The 16,720-nt window shown below is 51.0% G+C and overlaps 2 protein-coding genes across 6 annotated transcripts; both read left to right on the top strand.

Moving 5' to 3' along the window:
• Nucleotides 1–4: 4 nt before the first annotated feature.
• On the top strand, nt 5–842 carry C2H12orf57 (chromosome 2 C12orf57 homolog). The gene is made up of 3 exons (XM_054627754.2): nt 5–163; nt 270–446; nt 527–842. Exons 1-3 carry the CDS (start codon nt 106–108, stop codon nt 673–675), a joined length of 384 nt encoding a protein of 127 aa, XP_054483729.1. The 5' UTR covers nt 5–105; the 3' UTR covers nt 676–842.
• On the top strand, nt 771–15,641 carry PTPN6 (protein tyrosine phosphatase non-receptor type 6). Of its 5 annotated transcripts, none has more exons than XM_077174201.1 (15): nt 771–899; nt 7,133–7,255; nt 7,573–7,767; nt 9,833–10,052; nt 10,794–10,910; nt 11,086–11,202; nt 11,604–11,700; nt 12,111–12,190; nt 12,296–12,445; nt 12,553–12,684; nt 12,947–13,101; nt 13,401–13,468; nt 13,835–13,986; nt 14,709–14,806; nt 14,913–15,641. In XM_077174201.1, exons 1-15 carry the CDS (start codon nt 853–855, stop codon nt 15,019–15,021), a joined length of 1,860 nt encoding a protein of 619 aa, XP_077030316.1. In that variant the 5' UTR covers nt 771–852; the 3' UTR covers nt 15,022–15,641. The 5 variants fall into 5 exon arrangements, with proteins under 5 accessions (XP_077030316.1, XP_077030315.1, XP_077030317.1 ...); XM_077174200.1 differs by having other exon boundaries at nt 852–974; XM_077174202.1 differs by lacking the exon at nt 771–899 and adding an exon at nt 1,058–2,202.
• Nucleotides 15,642–16,720: the final 1,079 nt, after the last annotated feature.

Genomic DNA, 16,720 nt, shown 5'->3' with positions numbered 1-16,720 from the left:
CGGTGCAATGGCAGAACGAGGCGGGGAGGCGCAGGCGCGTTCGGGCCGGGCCGGGCTGCAGCCGGTGCTCATCGGTGTGGGGCCGCGGCCGCCCCGCCGCGCCCCATGGCGGCCTCCGCGCAGCCCCCGGTGCCGCCGGCGCTGAGCGCGGAGCAGGCGAAGGGTGAGTGCGGGCGGGTCCGTGTCCCGGGCGGGCCGGCGGCGGAGGGCCTGTGCCGCGCCGCTGGATACGGGAGGCCGGCGGGCGGCTGAGTGCCCGTATCCCGCAGCCGTGCTGGCGGAGGTGATCAAGGCGTTTGGGGCGCCCGAGAACGCGCAGCGCATGGAGGAGGCTCGGGACAACGCCTGCAATGACATGGGCAAGATGCTGCAGTTCCTGCTGCCCGTGGCCACCCAGATCCAGCAGGACGTGATCAAGGCCTACGGGTTCAGCAGCGACGGCGAAGGTGGGTTGTTCCCCCGCCGGGCAGGATGCTCCGGGCCCGTCGCGGCAGCGGAGCTTCCCGCCCACCCCCTTCCCTTGCAGGCGTCCTGAAATTCGCCCGGCTGATCAAGTCCTACGAGTCGCAGGACCCGGAGATCGCCAGCATGTCCGGCAAGCTCAAGGCCATGTTCCTGCCGCCCATGACGCTGCCGCCGCACGGGGCCGGCACCGGCGGAGTTGCTGCCTCCTGAGCCCGCGGAGCTCTGCCGGTGCTCCGGCTGGTGCCGTGCTTCCAAGGTGCAGGTCCTGTCAGCCCTGGGAATGGGGCATTGAACAAGGGAGACGCGGTCCTGGAAGGAATGGGATGCTTCGTGCCTGCTCCTGTGTCTGCTCGTGAATAAAGCGTGTGTTGAAAATGCCCGTGTTTCATGAATGGCCGTGAGCTCAGCAGTGCTGCTCCCTGGTGCAGAGGCAGGTACAGCAGTGCTCTCTGCATGACACTTGTGACGCTCTTTTGGGAGGCCCAGTATACACCACGTTCTGCAAAAAGGTTTGTGCAGAGCCTCGGTGTGAAGCCCTAGGATCTGGTATCAGAGAGACAGGTATTAAGCACTTTACAAGGGCAAGCATATTCAGACGTGCTGTTTGAAGCATAATGTGTCCCTCAACACGATCTAGTGCTGTTCAGCAAGTGTTGTAAATGCCATTGAGGCCCCTGTCGCAGTAGGGTCAGTGCTAATTTACTCCTGCCCCCAGTGCCTGTGGCTGCGTTGTTTTGTGGCTGAATGTGCAATCCAGCACATTATCCTTAGTGAAAAAGGCAAGCGGAGAGATGCAGCAGGGAGCGGCCGAGCGTGGGAGGGCTGGGCTTGCCCCGTTTGGCTGCAGCCTGGATTACAACAACATAAACAACATAAAAATTGTATCTCACCTGTTTTTTTCGGACTGCAGAGGGATCAACCTAGTGGTGCAGCCTTGCTCCTTTGCAATGTTTTCTTTCCCGTGTCATTCAGAGGGACATCAGGTATGTCTGCTTGTAGCCTCCTGCCCTTTGTCCCTGTTGTCCTTGGAAGAATTGAGGTCCTTGGCGACAGGAACAGGGGAAAAGGGCTGAGAGTGAAGGAGCCAGGCCTGGGAGAGCAGGGAGCTGCAAGCCAGGTGTGAGGGAGCTGCGTCGGGCGTTCTGTGCTCCCAGTTACAAAGCGGGCAGGAATGCAGCCAGCGAGGGCGTGAGCTCAGTGGATGGGAGGCAGGAAGAGCAGTCCGTCCCTTCCGTCTCCATCTACCTCTCCGAGCCTGGCCTTGGCCTTCCCCCACCCCTTTGATTATTCATTAACTGCAGTCCAGGAAGTGCTTTGCAAATGGTGGAAATTAAGCCCGCGGCTTGAGGCCTGAGGTTTGCCTGACCTGGAGCTACCTCCTCCTTATTCCGCCTGGGAGCAGGCGGAGTTCGGAGCTTCGCCTGTGCGGATCGGGCTCAGGTGAGTCACGGGAGGTGCTGCACCCGCAGGCACGGCCAGCTGCTGCTCCAGCGCCCCGGCACTCACCGCCATGAGCATCCAGCCCTGCCGCCAGGGTGCCAGGCCACCTCTGCTCTATCCAGGTCTTTGATCTCCCTCCCAAATCCGTTTCTAGATCCTTTCTTGGTAATTCCAATATTGCTTTATTTTCTTTAGTAGGACCCCCTTGGTTGAGGGCTGTGGTACTTCCTCCACCAGCTCCTGTCAGTCCTCCATCAGTGGGGATCTGAAAGACAAGACCCTGATGCCATCCCGTGGGTGAGTGCTGTGAATGCTAGTTAGGGCAAGAAAACAAGAGTTGTTGGTGAGAAAAATAAAAATAGCAGCAGTAGGAATCAGGCACAGAAGGGAAAAAAACCGAGTTTCTAATAGGAGCTGCCCATTAGAGCTAGCCAGAGGATTGGAGGTCGCGGTGCTTTACGTTGTTACTGTTGCTCCTTCTTACTTTGATAAGGAGCAATCAGGGTTTGTGATGCCTAGTGTGCTGCAGTTCCTCTGCCACCCTGCAGCTGCAGCATCTCTGAATGGTTTTGCAGAGAGAGATGTCAGCTGCCTGGCCTTTTAAATACTGGTTATTCCTTTATTTGCTGCAATCTTTTCTAGCCCTTTACGGAACAAAAAGTGGGATATACAATCCTCACAGTCAGTCCAAACAGGCACCCTGCTCTGGAAGGGTGTCAGGAAATGGGATTCACACTGGCATTACTCTCTGGTAAGAATTTGGGCAACCACAGTGGTCCCACACTGTTCTAGAGCCTCAAGGCCTGGTGGAGAGCATGTGGCTTTGGCAAGTCACAGGAAGATGGTCCATCAGCCCATCCACAGGCAGCCTTTGCTCTGCACTAATGACTGAACTACAACAGACTTCTGTACAGAACAGCAAAACCTCCTGTCTGAAATCATCTCTGTGCTGAGATTCACAAGAAGAAGATTATTCGCAAAAAGGGCTCCAAATTAGCTCCCCCCAAATGTGAGAGAAGCATGGAACAATAAAGTAGTTATCTGAGCAGGAGGGTGCACAGTATAATGGAGAGAGCAATAAATGTGATACTAAAGGAAGTGCCAGCATCTGCTTTTGTAAAGGCAAATATGGTCCTGTAAAACTGGAGGGTCTTGAGGGACTTAGCAAGCTTGTGGATAAGGCAGGTCTGGCCAGTACAGTTTGCTTGGATTTAAAGAATTGGACAAGATTCTCTCATCAAAGTCTTTAAATAAGGCTGAAATCGCAGCATTAAAAAAGAAGATAAAGATTTTCTTGAGTAAAGAAATACTAGAGAATAGTAAATGGAAGGTGGGAATTAACATCCCATTTTTACCGCAAAGGGAAGTCATCAGTGGTCAGATCACAGGGGCCTTATCTGAAATACATGCTGTTCAGTGTATTCCCAAGTGACCTGGGAATACTGGTGAGGTGAAAAAATTGGATGATGGTAGAAATTTACCCAGGATAATAGAGTGGGAGTTGACTTGTGAATAATTTCGGAAAGACCTAATGGTAGTGAATGAGTGGGCAGTAGAACAGCAGATGAAAAAGCTTTTGTAAAACAATGCTCATACAGAAAAATAATACCAAAATTGCATATAAAACAATGACTGTGAACTAATGGTAACCTCTCTTTGATTATAGAAGTCCATGCAGTTGTTAGCTTAATGCTTGGTTGTAGTGAACATCAGAAATCACCACTGTCCATGACTCACCAACATTCTGAACACCACAGTTCTGTGCCCACCTTCACTCTTACCTCCAAATCAAAATGCCAGAATTGGAAATATCTCTGAGAGAGACAGCAAAGGTGGTCAGAGGCGTAGAATAGTTCTGTACAAAAAGAACCCCTTAGTAGGGCTGTAGTCTTCAGCCTGAGGATGGATATGGATGTTTCAGGTCTGTTACCACAAGTAGCTTGGAGCAGGGGGAGAGAAACAGGAACCACAGACTGATTTTCCTTTCTTTACAACAACCAGGTGCTAAGAAAGAGGCAAGGAGCAGGTTATAAGCAAGTCAAAGGAGGGGGTGTTTCTGTAACTGAGCAATGGGGCTCTTTGCCAAAGGATGCAAAATTTGTTATGCATTTGACAGCTGACTACAAGTAGCTGCTAACAGAGGCTTAGGAAGTACAAGAGCAAAAGAAACTCTAGACACAATCTTTCTCTCTGCTCTTTCTTTAACAACCATTTTGACCTCTGCACTGCCTAGTCCCACCCCTGCTGCCCCAAAACTGGCTCAGTTGGCTCAGGGCCCCATTTGGCTGAGTCCTGACACCTGCCAGGGTGGAGGTTCCTCCCCTGCGCTGGAGACTTGTGGCAAGTGCTGAACCCCCTTGGGGGGGAGCACGTGTGCAGTTTTTCCTGATACCTAATCAGAATTTCCCTTGCTGCAAGTGATGCCTGTTGCCTCTTGTCTTTTGGTTGTGTCCCACAAAAAAGAACCTGACTTATCAGCTCTAAACCCCCACAGCCCCTTTTAGCTAGTCTCAGACAAGTGTTAAATCCCTCCTTAAGCATCTTTTCTTCAAGTTGAATAAACCCAGCTTACTCTCTGCTATGTTCCAGGCTCTTCACTGCATTAGTGGCATTATGCTGGATTCTTTCCAGTTTCTCAGGGCCTTTTTTCTTGCAGCAATCCAGATGTGTGTTTTTTAATTAGCTATTTCATTTACCTTCTGCTGTAAATTTGTTACTGCGCTAGCTGTGGCCTGCTTCCACGAGGGATTTACAAGATGAGGTTCTAACACCTGTGTTGTACTGAAAAACAAACAGTGTAAGAGTAGTCTCTTTGCTGAAATCTCTTGACCTCTTAATTATATTTAAAAAGTGGTTTAGTGGCTCAATTACAGTCTTATTATATTTAGTGGCTCAGCTGTTCCATGCTGCAGCCATTTGGGAGAGCAGCCTTGAAGATACCGACTGATGGCTTCTCTGTGATGACGTTTCCCTCCCTTACTGGTAGTTTTTAATTGGATGGCCCAGATCATGGACACCAGGGTGGCTGCATGCATCCACTCCTTTCCTAAAATGAAAGCAAGCAGAAGCATAAACTCATCCTGTAAATTATGTGATACGGGATTTTTGTCCACGAAAATACTGTCAGGAGATTACACTGCATCCTGTGGCTTGTCCTTCTGGAGGATACTGAGTTACATGGGACAAGTGCTCTCTCACCCTTTCTTATTCTAGTCTGGGCTCTTTGCTACCTTGTTCTTTTCCTGTTCCCCTGTGTCCAGCTAATGTTCAGTTCCTCAGACAGATTTTCTCCTTCAGTGTAGGGTGCAGGGATGCCTCAGTTTTGGTTTTCGTCTGTCTTGGCTTCATATTGATTCAGCATACTCTAATATGCTTTTGATATCAGGAATTATTTTTTGGGACTTCTCCCTGGAAGTTCCTGCCTTTTCTCCCTTGGCAATAAACAGCACTTGTTTCCTGTTCCTGCTAGACTGATTTAGGTGCTGCCTTTCTGGTGCAACTTCTACAACTTTGTGCAGAAGTTGTTCCCTTGAGTTGCTCCCATGCATTTAAAATCTCCTTGGTTTTTAATATCAGTTCTAAGTCAGTACCTCTGGCTGCCTGCAGCTCACCACACCCCAGCTCACCATGTGCATGAAACCAGAAGCATTTCTAAGGAAGCTGCTGGAGGTGCCTGGGTTGCCTTTCTAGCAATGAAGTTTAGCTTCCCACTCGTCTCTCCTGTACTTCCCTTTGTTGCTGGTTTCTGTCTTGGCCACGAGTTTTTGTCTAAGTCTTAGCTAGCAGCCTGTTCATATTTTTGCAGGATTTCCCAGCCTGGTGGTATGTGGGGAAGTCTGCAGCTGCTGCTGCTGCTTGAAATGAGCAAGGCTCTTGCTGTTGCTGCTGCCCACACCGCACAGGGTAGTTGAGATGGCCGCAGGGAAAAGCCAGGCTCCTTTGCCAGCTGGATTGCACTCTTAGGCCACGGCTTAGTTCCCATTCTTTCACCAGACCTGCAGACCTTGAAGCCAGTGTTGTGGGCAGGACAGTCATGGGCCACAGCTGGAAGCAGCCAGGTGACTGGAATGGTTTTCCTTCTTTTTGTACCTGGTTGTCCAGGTTGTCAGCTTTGGCCTCAGTGTGGGGTGCTGGGATTTTGAAGGTCTTCGGCTCAGCTCCCTCAGTGCTGTGTGGGCTCCCTGTAGCTGTTTGTCCTGGTCTCTGCCTCGTTCCTGACCAGCTTCACCACCCTCCCCCAACCTCCCCATCCCTTTTGAGTTACCACTGCCCGTGTCAGTCCCATCCCGTGGCAGGCTGTTTTCAGGCAGGCACTGCAGTGCTCTGAGCACTAGCCTGGACCTTGAAGTCTGCAGCTCTGGATTCACACAGATTCCCCCCTGTGCCTGTACAGAGCATGTAGGACATTTGGGACCATTTGTGTTGCTCATTGGCCTTTTGGAGGAAAAGAGGAGCAGAGGACGAGCAGAACTGAGTTTTGTGAACACAGCCAGAACCCAAAATGCATGCAAAGAGTCAGCCCTTGGGTGCTAAAGACAGGGACCCAAAAATAATAGGGGCTATGGGGAGGAAAGACACAAAAGGAGAAGCAGAAGTGTATGCAAAGCAGCTTGCGGCTGTGGAGTGGATGGCTCAGAGCGCTTCCTGTTCCCGGAGCCGTGTGTGCACCGCTGTGTTCGGGCTCGCGCCTGCCCGTGCCCAGCAGCGCTGCACAGCGGGCCAGGGATCAAGGCACCTGTGCAGGGAGAGGTGCATGGAGAGGGCCTGAATGGACTGACAGTCAGCTCCTGGAGAGATACATGGCCAGCTCACAAGAGGCGCAGGAGCAGCTTGGCGTTGGGTGCCCCAGCACAGACCTCCGACTTCCCTTTCCCTTCCAGCGCAAACTGATTTTTCCTCTGTGTTTTTTGGGTTGCTTTGGTGGCAGCCACTTGGCTGCCTCTGCTTTCTCCCTCCGCAATGGTGAGGTAAGAGGGTCTGAGAGGTCTGTGTGTGTGAGGAATGGGACCAGGGAAGTGGAATGGATGAGGGCAGGGATGGTCCTGGAAGCCGTATCTCTCATAGGAACCATCCATAGGCTGGGGGAGGCATCAGGCAGGAAGGGATGCTGCTGCTGCTGGTTTTCACCTAGGGATGCTGACCGGGGACCATTCTGCACCCTACAGATCTCCACAATAGTGCCTGGCCTTTTTTATTCACTTGGTCTTGCTGTTATTTTCTCTGCTAGGTGGTTTCACCGTGACCTGAGTGGGCTGGAAGCTGAAGCCTTACTGAAGGGACGAGGTGTCCATGGGAGCTTCCTGGCCAGACCCAGTCGGAGGAATCAGGGGGATTTTTCCCTTTCAGTCCGGTCAGTAACTTGGACCCCAGCTTCTGTCTTTGCAGTGTTACATACACAGGTTGCCCTGATCCTCACATGTCCTCTGGCATCTTCTTCATCCTGTCTCTATTCCTTTGAGTTCTTCTCAAAGAACTCAAGCTGTAAAATGACCTCAGCTTCCCAGTGTCTTCTAGAGCCTCCATCAAGTTGTCCAAGGAGCTTCTCTTTCCAGTCATCTCCATTCACAGAGATGATTTGCTCTAGTTCCATGGTGGGAGGTAGTGCAGGACACCTTCCTGCCCCTTTCCCAACCATCTCATTGGACTGCCTTGTGTTTTATTCCACAGGGTTGGTGATCAGGTAACCCACATCCGCATCCAGAATACTGGGGATTTCTATGACCTGTATGGAGGGGAGAAGTTTGCCACCTTGTCAGAATTGGTGGAGTACTACACACAGCAACAGGGCTCGCTGCAGGACAAAGATGGAACCATCATCGACTTGAGATACCCGCTCAACTGTTCTGACCCCACGACAGAGAGGTACAGGGACAGCATGGAGCTGCTGTGTCTGTGATTAAACGTTTCATGGCCTCTTTCTGTCCTGCTGGCATCCCCAGAGCAAATCCTGCAAAAAGTGCCTCCTGCCTTTCTTAACCTCCTCTGTGTCCATGGGGGCAGCATCCCCAGGAATAGCTGCATGTACCTTGATCCATCACAGCAGACCTAGTAGGGATCTATTTTTACTTCTGGTTTCCGGTTGCCTTTGCTATTTTTACGCTGTTTTTGAAAGAAAAGGTTGTGGTGTCCGCTGTGTATCTGCAGTGGTCTGTGGAGGGACACGTTGTGTGGAAGCCCTCAGTCGTGCCCCAAACCTCCCTGGTTATTCTAGGCCTGGGTGACTCACGTAGCTGCGAGCAGGACCATGTTCCCCTGCTATTCCTGGCCTGCTTAGTCTCCTTCCTGTCCCCGCTTTGCATGTGTCTCTGACACCAAGTTCCTAAATCAAATCAGGTGGCTTTGCCCTTGTGTTTTGCTTTCAGGCCCTTTGATGCAGCTCAGGGGAGCTGTCATGCCCTGCTCTGGGGTGACAAGTCCTTCCTCCACTGGTCCTCCTTGGGCACCTGGAGGCAGCGAGCAGAGAGGCCCAGGGCTGAAACATCGGGGTACACCCCAGCTTGCTCTGGGTCAGGCTGCAGAGGGGCAGGTCTGCTGCTGGCTGTCCTCTCCAGTCAAGGCCATTGCTTCGTGGCCCTGCAGTTTCCTCCCTTCCTCCTGCGGTTGGAAACTTACCCCCTCCCCCCTCGGGCTCTTACGAAAGCTCCTCTCACTCTCTCCCCAAGTGATTTTCCGTCACGTGGCTTTGAAGAGCTGGGCTTTGCTGGGGGAGGGAGGAATGGGACCCATTAACCCCCTCCTCCCTGTGGGGAAGGGAGGCTGGGAGACCTCTTTGATGGGCAGGAGGGGCCAACCGATCCCATGGTGGCACCTGAACACATGGTGGCTGAACAGTTCTCTGAGAGGAGGTTCAGAAATTAATGACAGCTGTGTAGTAAGTGTCACCAGCTGCTTCTTGCAGTGCATGAGGTGAGGGTCAGCAAAAGTTACTTGCTGAGCCCAGTAATAACTGTGTGAACCTCCTGCTGTACGTGGAGCAACCCCTTGCTCTGACCAGATGCAGGGGAGAATGAATAAATGCCCCAGCTGCCTCTGTGACTGGACTGTGGCCTCCTGAACTCCATCTCAGTTCATGGGAACAAATAGCCCCCTAACAATGTGAAGTTCACCAGGCCAGGCCTTCCCTGTTAGCTGCTCCATGGAAGTAAATCCATTCCCACATCCCCATGGTGAGGCAGGGAACACCTTGGTCAAATGGGGATGCTCCTGACCTTGTGCTAGGAGGAGAGAAGGAGCTGCTGAGTGTTTGTATTGAGGACAGGAATGTGCACATGGATCAGCTCCTGGTGCTCACTCCCATGGCCAGGGTGATTGCTGCAGTGTGATGTGCTCAGAAAATGGGAACTATCCTTTGAATGAAGAGGTGACTGAGTTTCAGAAAGAGGAGTTGCTGGAATGGTTCTTTAATGGATCTGATCTCAGCACAACCATCTGGGTGCTGCTAAATCTGATGGGCGAGTTTCTGACTCAGTGGGGGCTTATTTTTGTTTCCCTGGTGTTTGAGTTTCCAGAGCCCCTTGCAGCAGTAAGGCAAGAGTCCCAATAGTACTGTGAGGTGCTGAAACACACAGACTGCCCTCTCCCAGGCAGAAAGTATCACTTACCTGTGCTTTTGTGTGTGTCACACAACAGGTCACGCTTGGTGCTTTCCCACTGTGTCCTCCAGTACCAGCCTTCTGCTCCCTAGGTCCCTTCTGTCTCCACCTCATCCCTTGCACTTTCCTCCTCTGCCCAGCTCTCCACCTTCTGTCTCATCTGCTTTTCCCAAGATCCTGCTCCTCCTTCCTTCTCTCATTCCTTCCTCTCTGTCTTCCCCTTCTTTCTTTCTCCCTCACCCTTCCCCAGTGCTGCTGTTTTTCACTCATCGGCCCAAGGGCATCCACTTCCCGCATCTCCACCTCTTTTTTAACCATCTCTTGTTTTTCCTTAGGTGGTACCATGGGCATCTGTCAGGCCCTGCAGCTGAGTCCCTGCTCCAGGCCAAAGCTACCCCTTGGACCTTCTTGGTGCGGGAGAGCCTCAGCAAACCTGGGGACTTTGTCTTGTCTGTCCTCACTGACCAGCCTAAACCTGGCTCTGATGCTGCAGCCGGAGCAGCCGGTGCCTCTGGGGCGCGGCTCAAAGTCACACACATCAAGATCATGTGTGAGGTGAGCAGTGGGAGGGCAGGAGGAGAGGCAGTGATCTGATGGATGATGCCAAAATGGCTGTGACAATTTCTCCTGTTTCTTTCATGTGGGATGATGAGATTCCATGGAGAGAAGGGATCTGGCCTTAAATGGGATACACCTCCTCTGGGCTTTGATCCACTGACAGCACAGTGCCATGAACTCCATGTGCTCAGGACAAACTCTCTGACTGCCCTGCCTGCATCATTTCCTAGATGATGCAGGGTGGTGCCTATGGATCTGCACCCCACCATTGCCTTTTTCCTACCTTTCACCAGCTTTATTCATGAGACAGGTGGAGAGAGTGGGGGCTGTGCAGCCTGGAGAAAGCTCTGGGGAGATCTTACAGCACCTTCCAGTACCTAAAGGAGGCTCATGGGAAAGCTGGAGAGGGACTTTTTACAAGGGCATGGAGTGATGGAGCAAGGGGGAATGCCTTCAAACTGAAATAGGGCAGGTTTAGATGGAATAATAGGAAAAAATACTGTGAGGTTGTTGAGGCACTAGCTCAGGTTTCCCAGAGAAACTGTGGATGCCCCATTCTTGGAAGTGTTTGAGGTGAGGCTGGAGGGGGCTCTGGGCAACCCAGTCTAGTGGATGGTGTCCCTGCCCATGGCAGGGGGTTTGGAATTAGCTGCGCTTTGTGATGCCTTCCAACCCAAACTATTCCAGGATTCTGTTATGAGTGTTATGAGAGACATTACACATTTTTCCTCTGTTTAGAATGGACGCTACACAATTGGAGGGGCTGAGATGTTTGACAGCTTGACAGATCTGGTGGAGCACTTCAAGAAGATTGGAATTGAGGAGATGTCTGGTTCCTTTGTGTACCTGAAGCAGGTAAGTCCAGTTTCCTGGTTTTTAGACACCCTTTGAGGGGACTGATTTGTTGTTTTTTTCTGCTTTATGTCCCTTTCCTTCTTTTTTCTGTGGTGCACAGAGGACACTTTGCTCTCCAGCAGCATCTCTCTCTCTCTCTCTCTCTCTCTCACCTATTGTGTTTCCCCACCCCCAGCCTTACTATGCTACGAGGGTGAATGCTGCTGACATTGAGAACAGAGTGCATGAACTGAACAAGAAGACAAGTCTGTCTGAGGAGACATCCAAGGCTGGATTCTGGGAGGAATTTGATGTAAGAAACTGTTGGGGGACATTATTTGGCTTTTTGGGAATTCTGCATGCACCACCTCATTCTCCATCCTCAACTTCTTCCTGTACACAAATTTCTTGTGTCTTGTCAATTTATTTCTGAAAGAAGTGTCTGTTTGGAACCAGTTCCCCTGGGGAATGAGTCTCATCTTTAAGTGAACCCAGTGATGTAGAAATGTGTTTTTTTATGGCTGGGAGAGTGAGTCACCAAGACAGTAAGGGCACAAGCCTTAGACTTCTCAAGTCTAGGTTTGGTTTTCACTTCTCTGCTCCCCCACAGCGTGCCCATGTGTCATCAGAGCCACCACCACTGTGCCTCCTAGTGCCCACCTCCCCTGTCATACATTGTGACCTTGCCATGACTGTTCTTTCTTCTGCTCTCAGAGCCTGCAAAAACAGGAAGCCAAGCACCTGTTTGACCGTCATGAGGGCCAGAGACCTGAAAATAAGAGCAAGAACCGATACAAGAACATATTGCCCTGTGAGTCTTGCTTCTCCACTATAAAAAAAAAAAAAACAAAAACAAATGGACAGACAGGCAATGAAGAGCTGTCCAAGTCATCCCTCCCTCCAAGCCATCCCTGTCCTCCAGAGCAGGTTACAAGGTGTATGGCACTGAGGATTTAAGAGCTGATGTGGAAGGTCACAGCCTTTTCCTGTCCTTGAAGGATGGAGGGAGGGTTGCATCAGACTCATTAGCTTCTGTGGTCCATCACAGAGGCAGAGAGATGGGAAGATGGAGTGAGATTGGTCTGAACCCAGAGGGGGAGAGCTGAGGATACGGGGCATCCCTGGGAATCATGACTGAGGTGGCACAGGGCAGTGAGGAGCTCTGTGTGGCTGTGCATGGAGTATCTCATTGCACTGTTCATTCTTTCACTGCACCCCCAGTTGATCACTCCAGAGTCATCCTCCAGGGAAGGGACCCAAACATACCCGGATCTGACTACATCAATGCCAACTATGTCAAGGTGAGATTCTTATAAGACAGCTGTGTGCCTGTCCAGAACAGTGCCAAAGCAGGACCAGGTCTGCTGCTCCTGCAGCCCTCCTGACCCTCCCCTGTCTGCACTCAGAACACCCTGATCAGCCCAGATGAGTGCACCAAGACCTACATCGCCAGCCAGGGCTGCCTGGACGCCACAGTCAATGACTTGTGGCAAATGGTGTGGCAGGAGAACACACGCATTATCGTGATGACAACACGGGAGGTGGAAAAAGGCCGGGTAAGTAGCAGTCTGGAGGTGTCTCTCTTCCCTTTCAACCATTGCTCTGCCTTTTCTCTCTCTCCTGCCTTCTGCCCATCCTCACCCTGCCCTCTCTGCCCACACAGAACAAATGTGTGCCTTACTGGCCAGAGCTGGGCAGCACCAAGGAGTACGGTCCCTACCTTGTGCAGAACGCTGGGGAGCACGACGCACTGGAGTACAAACTGCGGCACCTCTGCGTGTGCCCGAAGGATAACGTGAGTGTCTGACCAAGGGCTGCCTTCCAAGCCACCAAACACCTCAGCCTGGGAACTGCTGGGTGCTGTGATGATGCTGCTGTTTCAGCCTTCTTGGGCCTGGGGTTCCCTCCTGGTTTGGGCTGGAATCACACTGGTGGGATCACCAAGAAGTGGGCAGGAGACAGATTCTCTCTGGCTCCAGACTCACCTCTCCCTGGGACAGAGGCCAGGGACAGGACTGGGTTGCAGTTTTTCCAGTGGGGTGCTTTGCTCTTCTCAGGGCAAGGCTGTGCGTGACATCTGGCAATACCAGTACCTGAGCTGGCCTGACCATGGTGTACCCAGTGAGCCAGGAGGAGTCCTCAGCTTCCTCGACCAGATAAACCAGAAGCAAGAGAGCATCCCCAACGCAGGGCCTATTCTGGTACACTGCAGGTTGGTACAGAGGCTGGAGTTTGAAGCATTCTCCATTGCTTATCTGGGGTGAGATGCAGAAGGTCTGTCCTGTTGCTTCCAGCTGTACCACAGGACATGTGAGTGAAGCATGTGCCAGTCCCAATATTTGCTTTTTTCTTCTTCCATGCCCCCACACCAAACTCTCTACCTGTTGAACATGTGACTCTTTTGTGGAATTGCTGAACAGCTGCTACAAGAGGCACATCCTTCCCCAGAAGCAGCTGCATTTTGTTTCAGGAGCTGTCTTGCTCTGACCTCTGCTTGTCCTCTCCTTGCAGTGCTGGGATTGGCCGCACTGGGACTATCATCGTCATTGATATGATAGTGGAAACAATCTCCACCAAGGGTAAGAAGACTCAAAATGAACTGGGCTACCCAGTAGGGTTTTGCCTTTGAGTTCAGCTGCAGAGGGATGAAAACTATCAGCTGTCAGTGGGAGAAGATCCTGCCATAGCCCTAAGAAAGTTGTTCTGCTGGATCTCTGTACCATATCCGCTTACGGCTTCAGCCTTCCCTGAGCTTTGGCTTTTCATCCAAAGCCAGACTTCAAACGTACTGAGCAGGGGGAGAGCTGGGAGGTCCATACAGGAATAAAGAGCATGGAAGGAGTGGAAACTTCTTGACTGTTCTCTGCTGTGGCTGCTTTTGGTAGAGAACTGGGAGAGGGGGCAGTGAATATGTGTCCGTAAGCTTTTCTGGTGCTCCTTGCTAGGGCTGGACTGCGACATTGACATCCAGAAGACCATCCAGATGGTGAGGGCCCAGCGATCTGGGATGGTGCAGACAGAGGCCCAGTACAAGTTCATCTACATGGCCATCTGCCAGTTCATAGAGGCAACCAAGAAAAAGCTGGAAGTTATCCAGGTGAGAGAAAAGGGGCTCTGCCGCCCTGTGAGCCTAAGCCCTGCATGCTGCTGGCTCTGAGCTCAAGTGCTCTGTTTCAGAAGCTTTAAGCTAACACTGAGACCTACACAGACTACAATGGTGCAGTAAGAGCTGTGTCCCTGTTCCTCTCTTCTAAGACTTTTAAATTCAGGGGACAAGTTCATTAGCAGTTCAAGTACCAATCCTTTCTGAACTGCTAGACAGCAGTTAAATTTTAATGCGGTTACTTTAACTATGTTCTGAATAATATCACCAAGTGCTGTTTTGTTACAAACTTAGTTTTTAGGCCAAGCAAAGACCTTGCCTCTTCTTTCCTCTTTGTCTTTCACATCCTAGTTTTGCAGCTGCAAAATCTTTTCCTGCTATTTGATAAATGGTGTATTTTCTCTTTCCTTGTAGCTTCTGGCAGCATGCTGTAGTTCCTGCTGTTTCAATATTCTTTAGCAGAAATTTGGGACTTTTAGGCGTTCTAGTGCCTCCAGAGATTTGTTCCCCACTGTTGCCTCCTGTACAAGACTGCATTTGCACCTGCTGCTCACCTCTGGCAGTGGCAGTGTGCTGAGCCCAGGCACTTCAGCAATCCACCAACTTCCACTGAGATCCTGGCACAAAGTGGGCTTTAACAGCCAGAACTCTTCCATTGTGGCTCAGGTGCATCTCCCAGACCACACTCTTCTAAGCCTGTTTTTCCTCTCCTGCAGTCTCGGAAAGGCAAGCCAAACGAGTGTGAGTATGGGAACATCGCCTACCCCCCTGCAGTGAGGAATGCACACCCCAAGGTTTCCCGAAAACCCTCCAAGTAAGAGCTCACCCAAAGAGAGACCCAGCTCTGCCTGCCCCTGGCAAGTCTGCCTGCTGGCTTGGCTGGCTTTTTCCTCTTCCTCACTTTTTCCCTGGTCTTACAGGCAGAAAGAGGAGTCAACAGTGTATGAGAACTTGGGGAAAAAGGAGGAGAAGGTGCGGAAACAACGCTCCTCAGAGAAGAAGCTGAAAGGCTCACTAAAGAAAAAATAATCATACTTTGCAGGTAGCCCCATGGGGGTTTGAACCTGGGCTGCAGGACTGGAGCTCATATCCCAGCTGGCCTGTCTTGCATTCCTTGCTCTTGGACTGGAACAAAGCCTTTCCCTTCTCTCCTGTGCCAGCTTTCAGTGCTGTGACCCATGGAGTCAGTAACTCAGCTGACCAACTCCATGGTCCCTTGCCTCTGCAGGCCAGCAAAGTACTGCCCCCTCATCATCCATTAGCAGGAAAAGGTCACACCCCTCCTTCCCTTGCTCCCTGAGCGCCAGGCCCAAACCCACCTTTGCTGTGTCAGCTTCAGAGGAATTCTCAGCCAAGAGCTTAGGAAGGTCAGTCCAGGAGCTACATCTCTGCCCACTTCTGTGAGTTAGAGTTTATCTTGTTTGTGTTCCCTGAAGCCTCAGCTTTTCAAGTATGGAAGTTTTGGCCTGTTTCAGCTCAGCTCCTCTGCAATTCAACAGGAGACTTCCTCCTTCCTTAATACCAACCTTCTGCCCCTCTTATCCTTTTGCTATCCCATCCTTCACCTGGATGCTGTAAATATACCAGAATTTGATGTGATGGCCATGTTTTCTTTTTTGTTTGTAAATAAACTTGTGTTTGTTTGGCTACCAGGTCTCAAAAGGTGTTCTTCTCCGAGTGTTAGCTGTACTCCTGATTTCACCTGCAGACCTGAAAAGACTCACAAGGATGGCTTCAGCTTAGGTTTCCTGATTTCCTGTTGCCTTCAGGCTTTTGAACAGAAGCTGTGACGAATTATGGTGGCCTCTTGCTGTGTGAGGCTCAAGTGTTGGTGGTCAGCAGGGAAGCCTGAGCATGGAAAGTCAGGTGTGACAAACCCTGACACAGCTTTTATATCTAAATTTTACTTGTGAGTTTTCAAAATGTGAACAGGCAAAGCCACAGTTGCTCTGACCTCGTGCTGGTAACACTTCCAGCAGCAGCCTAGTCCAAAGGCCTCCAGAGCCCACCTCCCACCAGGATTTATACACAATGCATTGGGAGGAAGGACACTGCTTGCTGTCATTTGATATGGCAAGAAAGTTGGTTGGAAGCATTTGGAAGGCAGAAGACAGTTTGTGATCAGACCCTCTTTCCATGTGCTGGCCTTCAGCTTCCCTTAGCCTGTGAGCCCATAGGCCTGTGTGTGCATTTCCCAGCTGGCTCTGCAATTCCATTGCCACTAGAGGAAGAAACAGGAAAGGGGCAGTGGGGGAAATAAGGGGCAGAAGTAAAAATGGGTGGAGGGACACGCTGTGTTTCACGATTCCAGATACCCTCTTTTAAGTAATGGGAAGGGGCTAAAGTCCTAGCCTAAGGAAACACCTACCTTTGCCTGAGACCCCTGGGTAGCTTCAAAGGACAGGACCCAACTGTCTTCCTTCTTAAACAGCTGCCACAGCCTAAAGCAAGGCATACTAAGGGTTAGCTTAAACTCCACCTGCAGCCTGAAAATGAAGACATTGTGTGGAACAAGCTCAGGTTACTGAGAACCTTCTTTGTGTTCAAATACTGAGCTTAATGTGTCCATAATGTCCGGTCTACAAAAAATTTAGACTGAACAAGAACTTTCCTGCCTGCACATCAAGAAATAGAGCACTGATACAAGGAGACATAGGATCTGTTACACACAAATACTTTGGGGTCACTATTTGAGAATGCATTTTCAAATCTGATTCAAAGAATTTGT

Source organism: Agelaius phoeniceus, chromosome 2 (genome assembly GCF_051311805.1).
Source record: "Agelaius phoeniceus isolate bAgePho1 chromosome 2, bAgePho1.hap1, whole genome shotgun sequence".
In the NCBI taxonomy this organism is placed as follows: domain Eukaryota; kingdom Metazoa; phylum Chordata; class Aves; order Passeriformes; family Icteridae; genus Agelaius; species Agelaius phoeniceus.
This window is presented reverse-complemented; position numbering and strand designations above follow the sequence as displayed.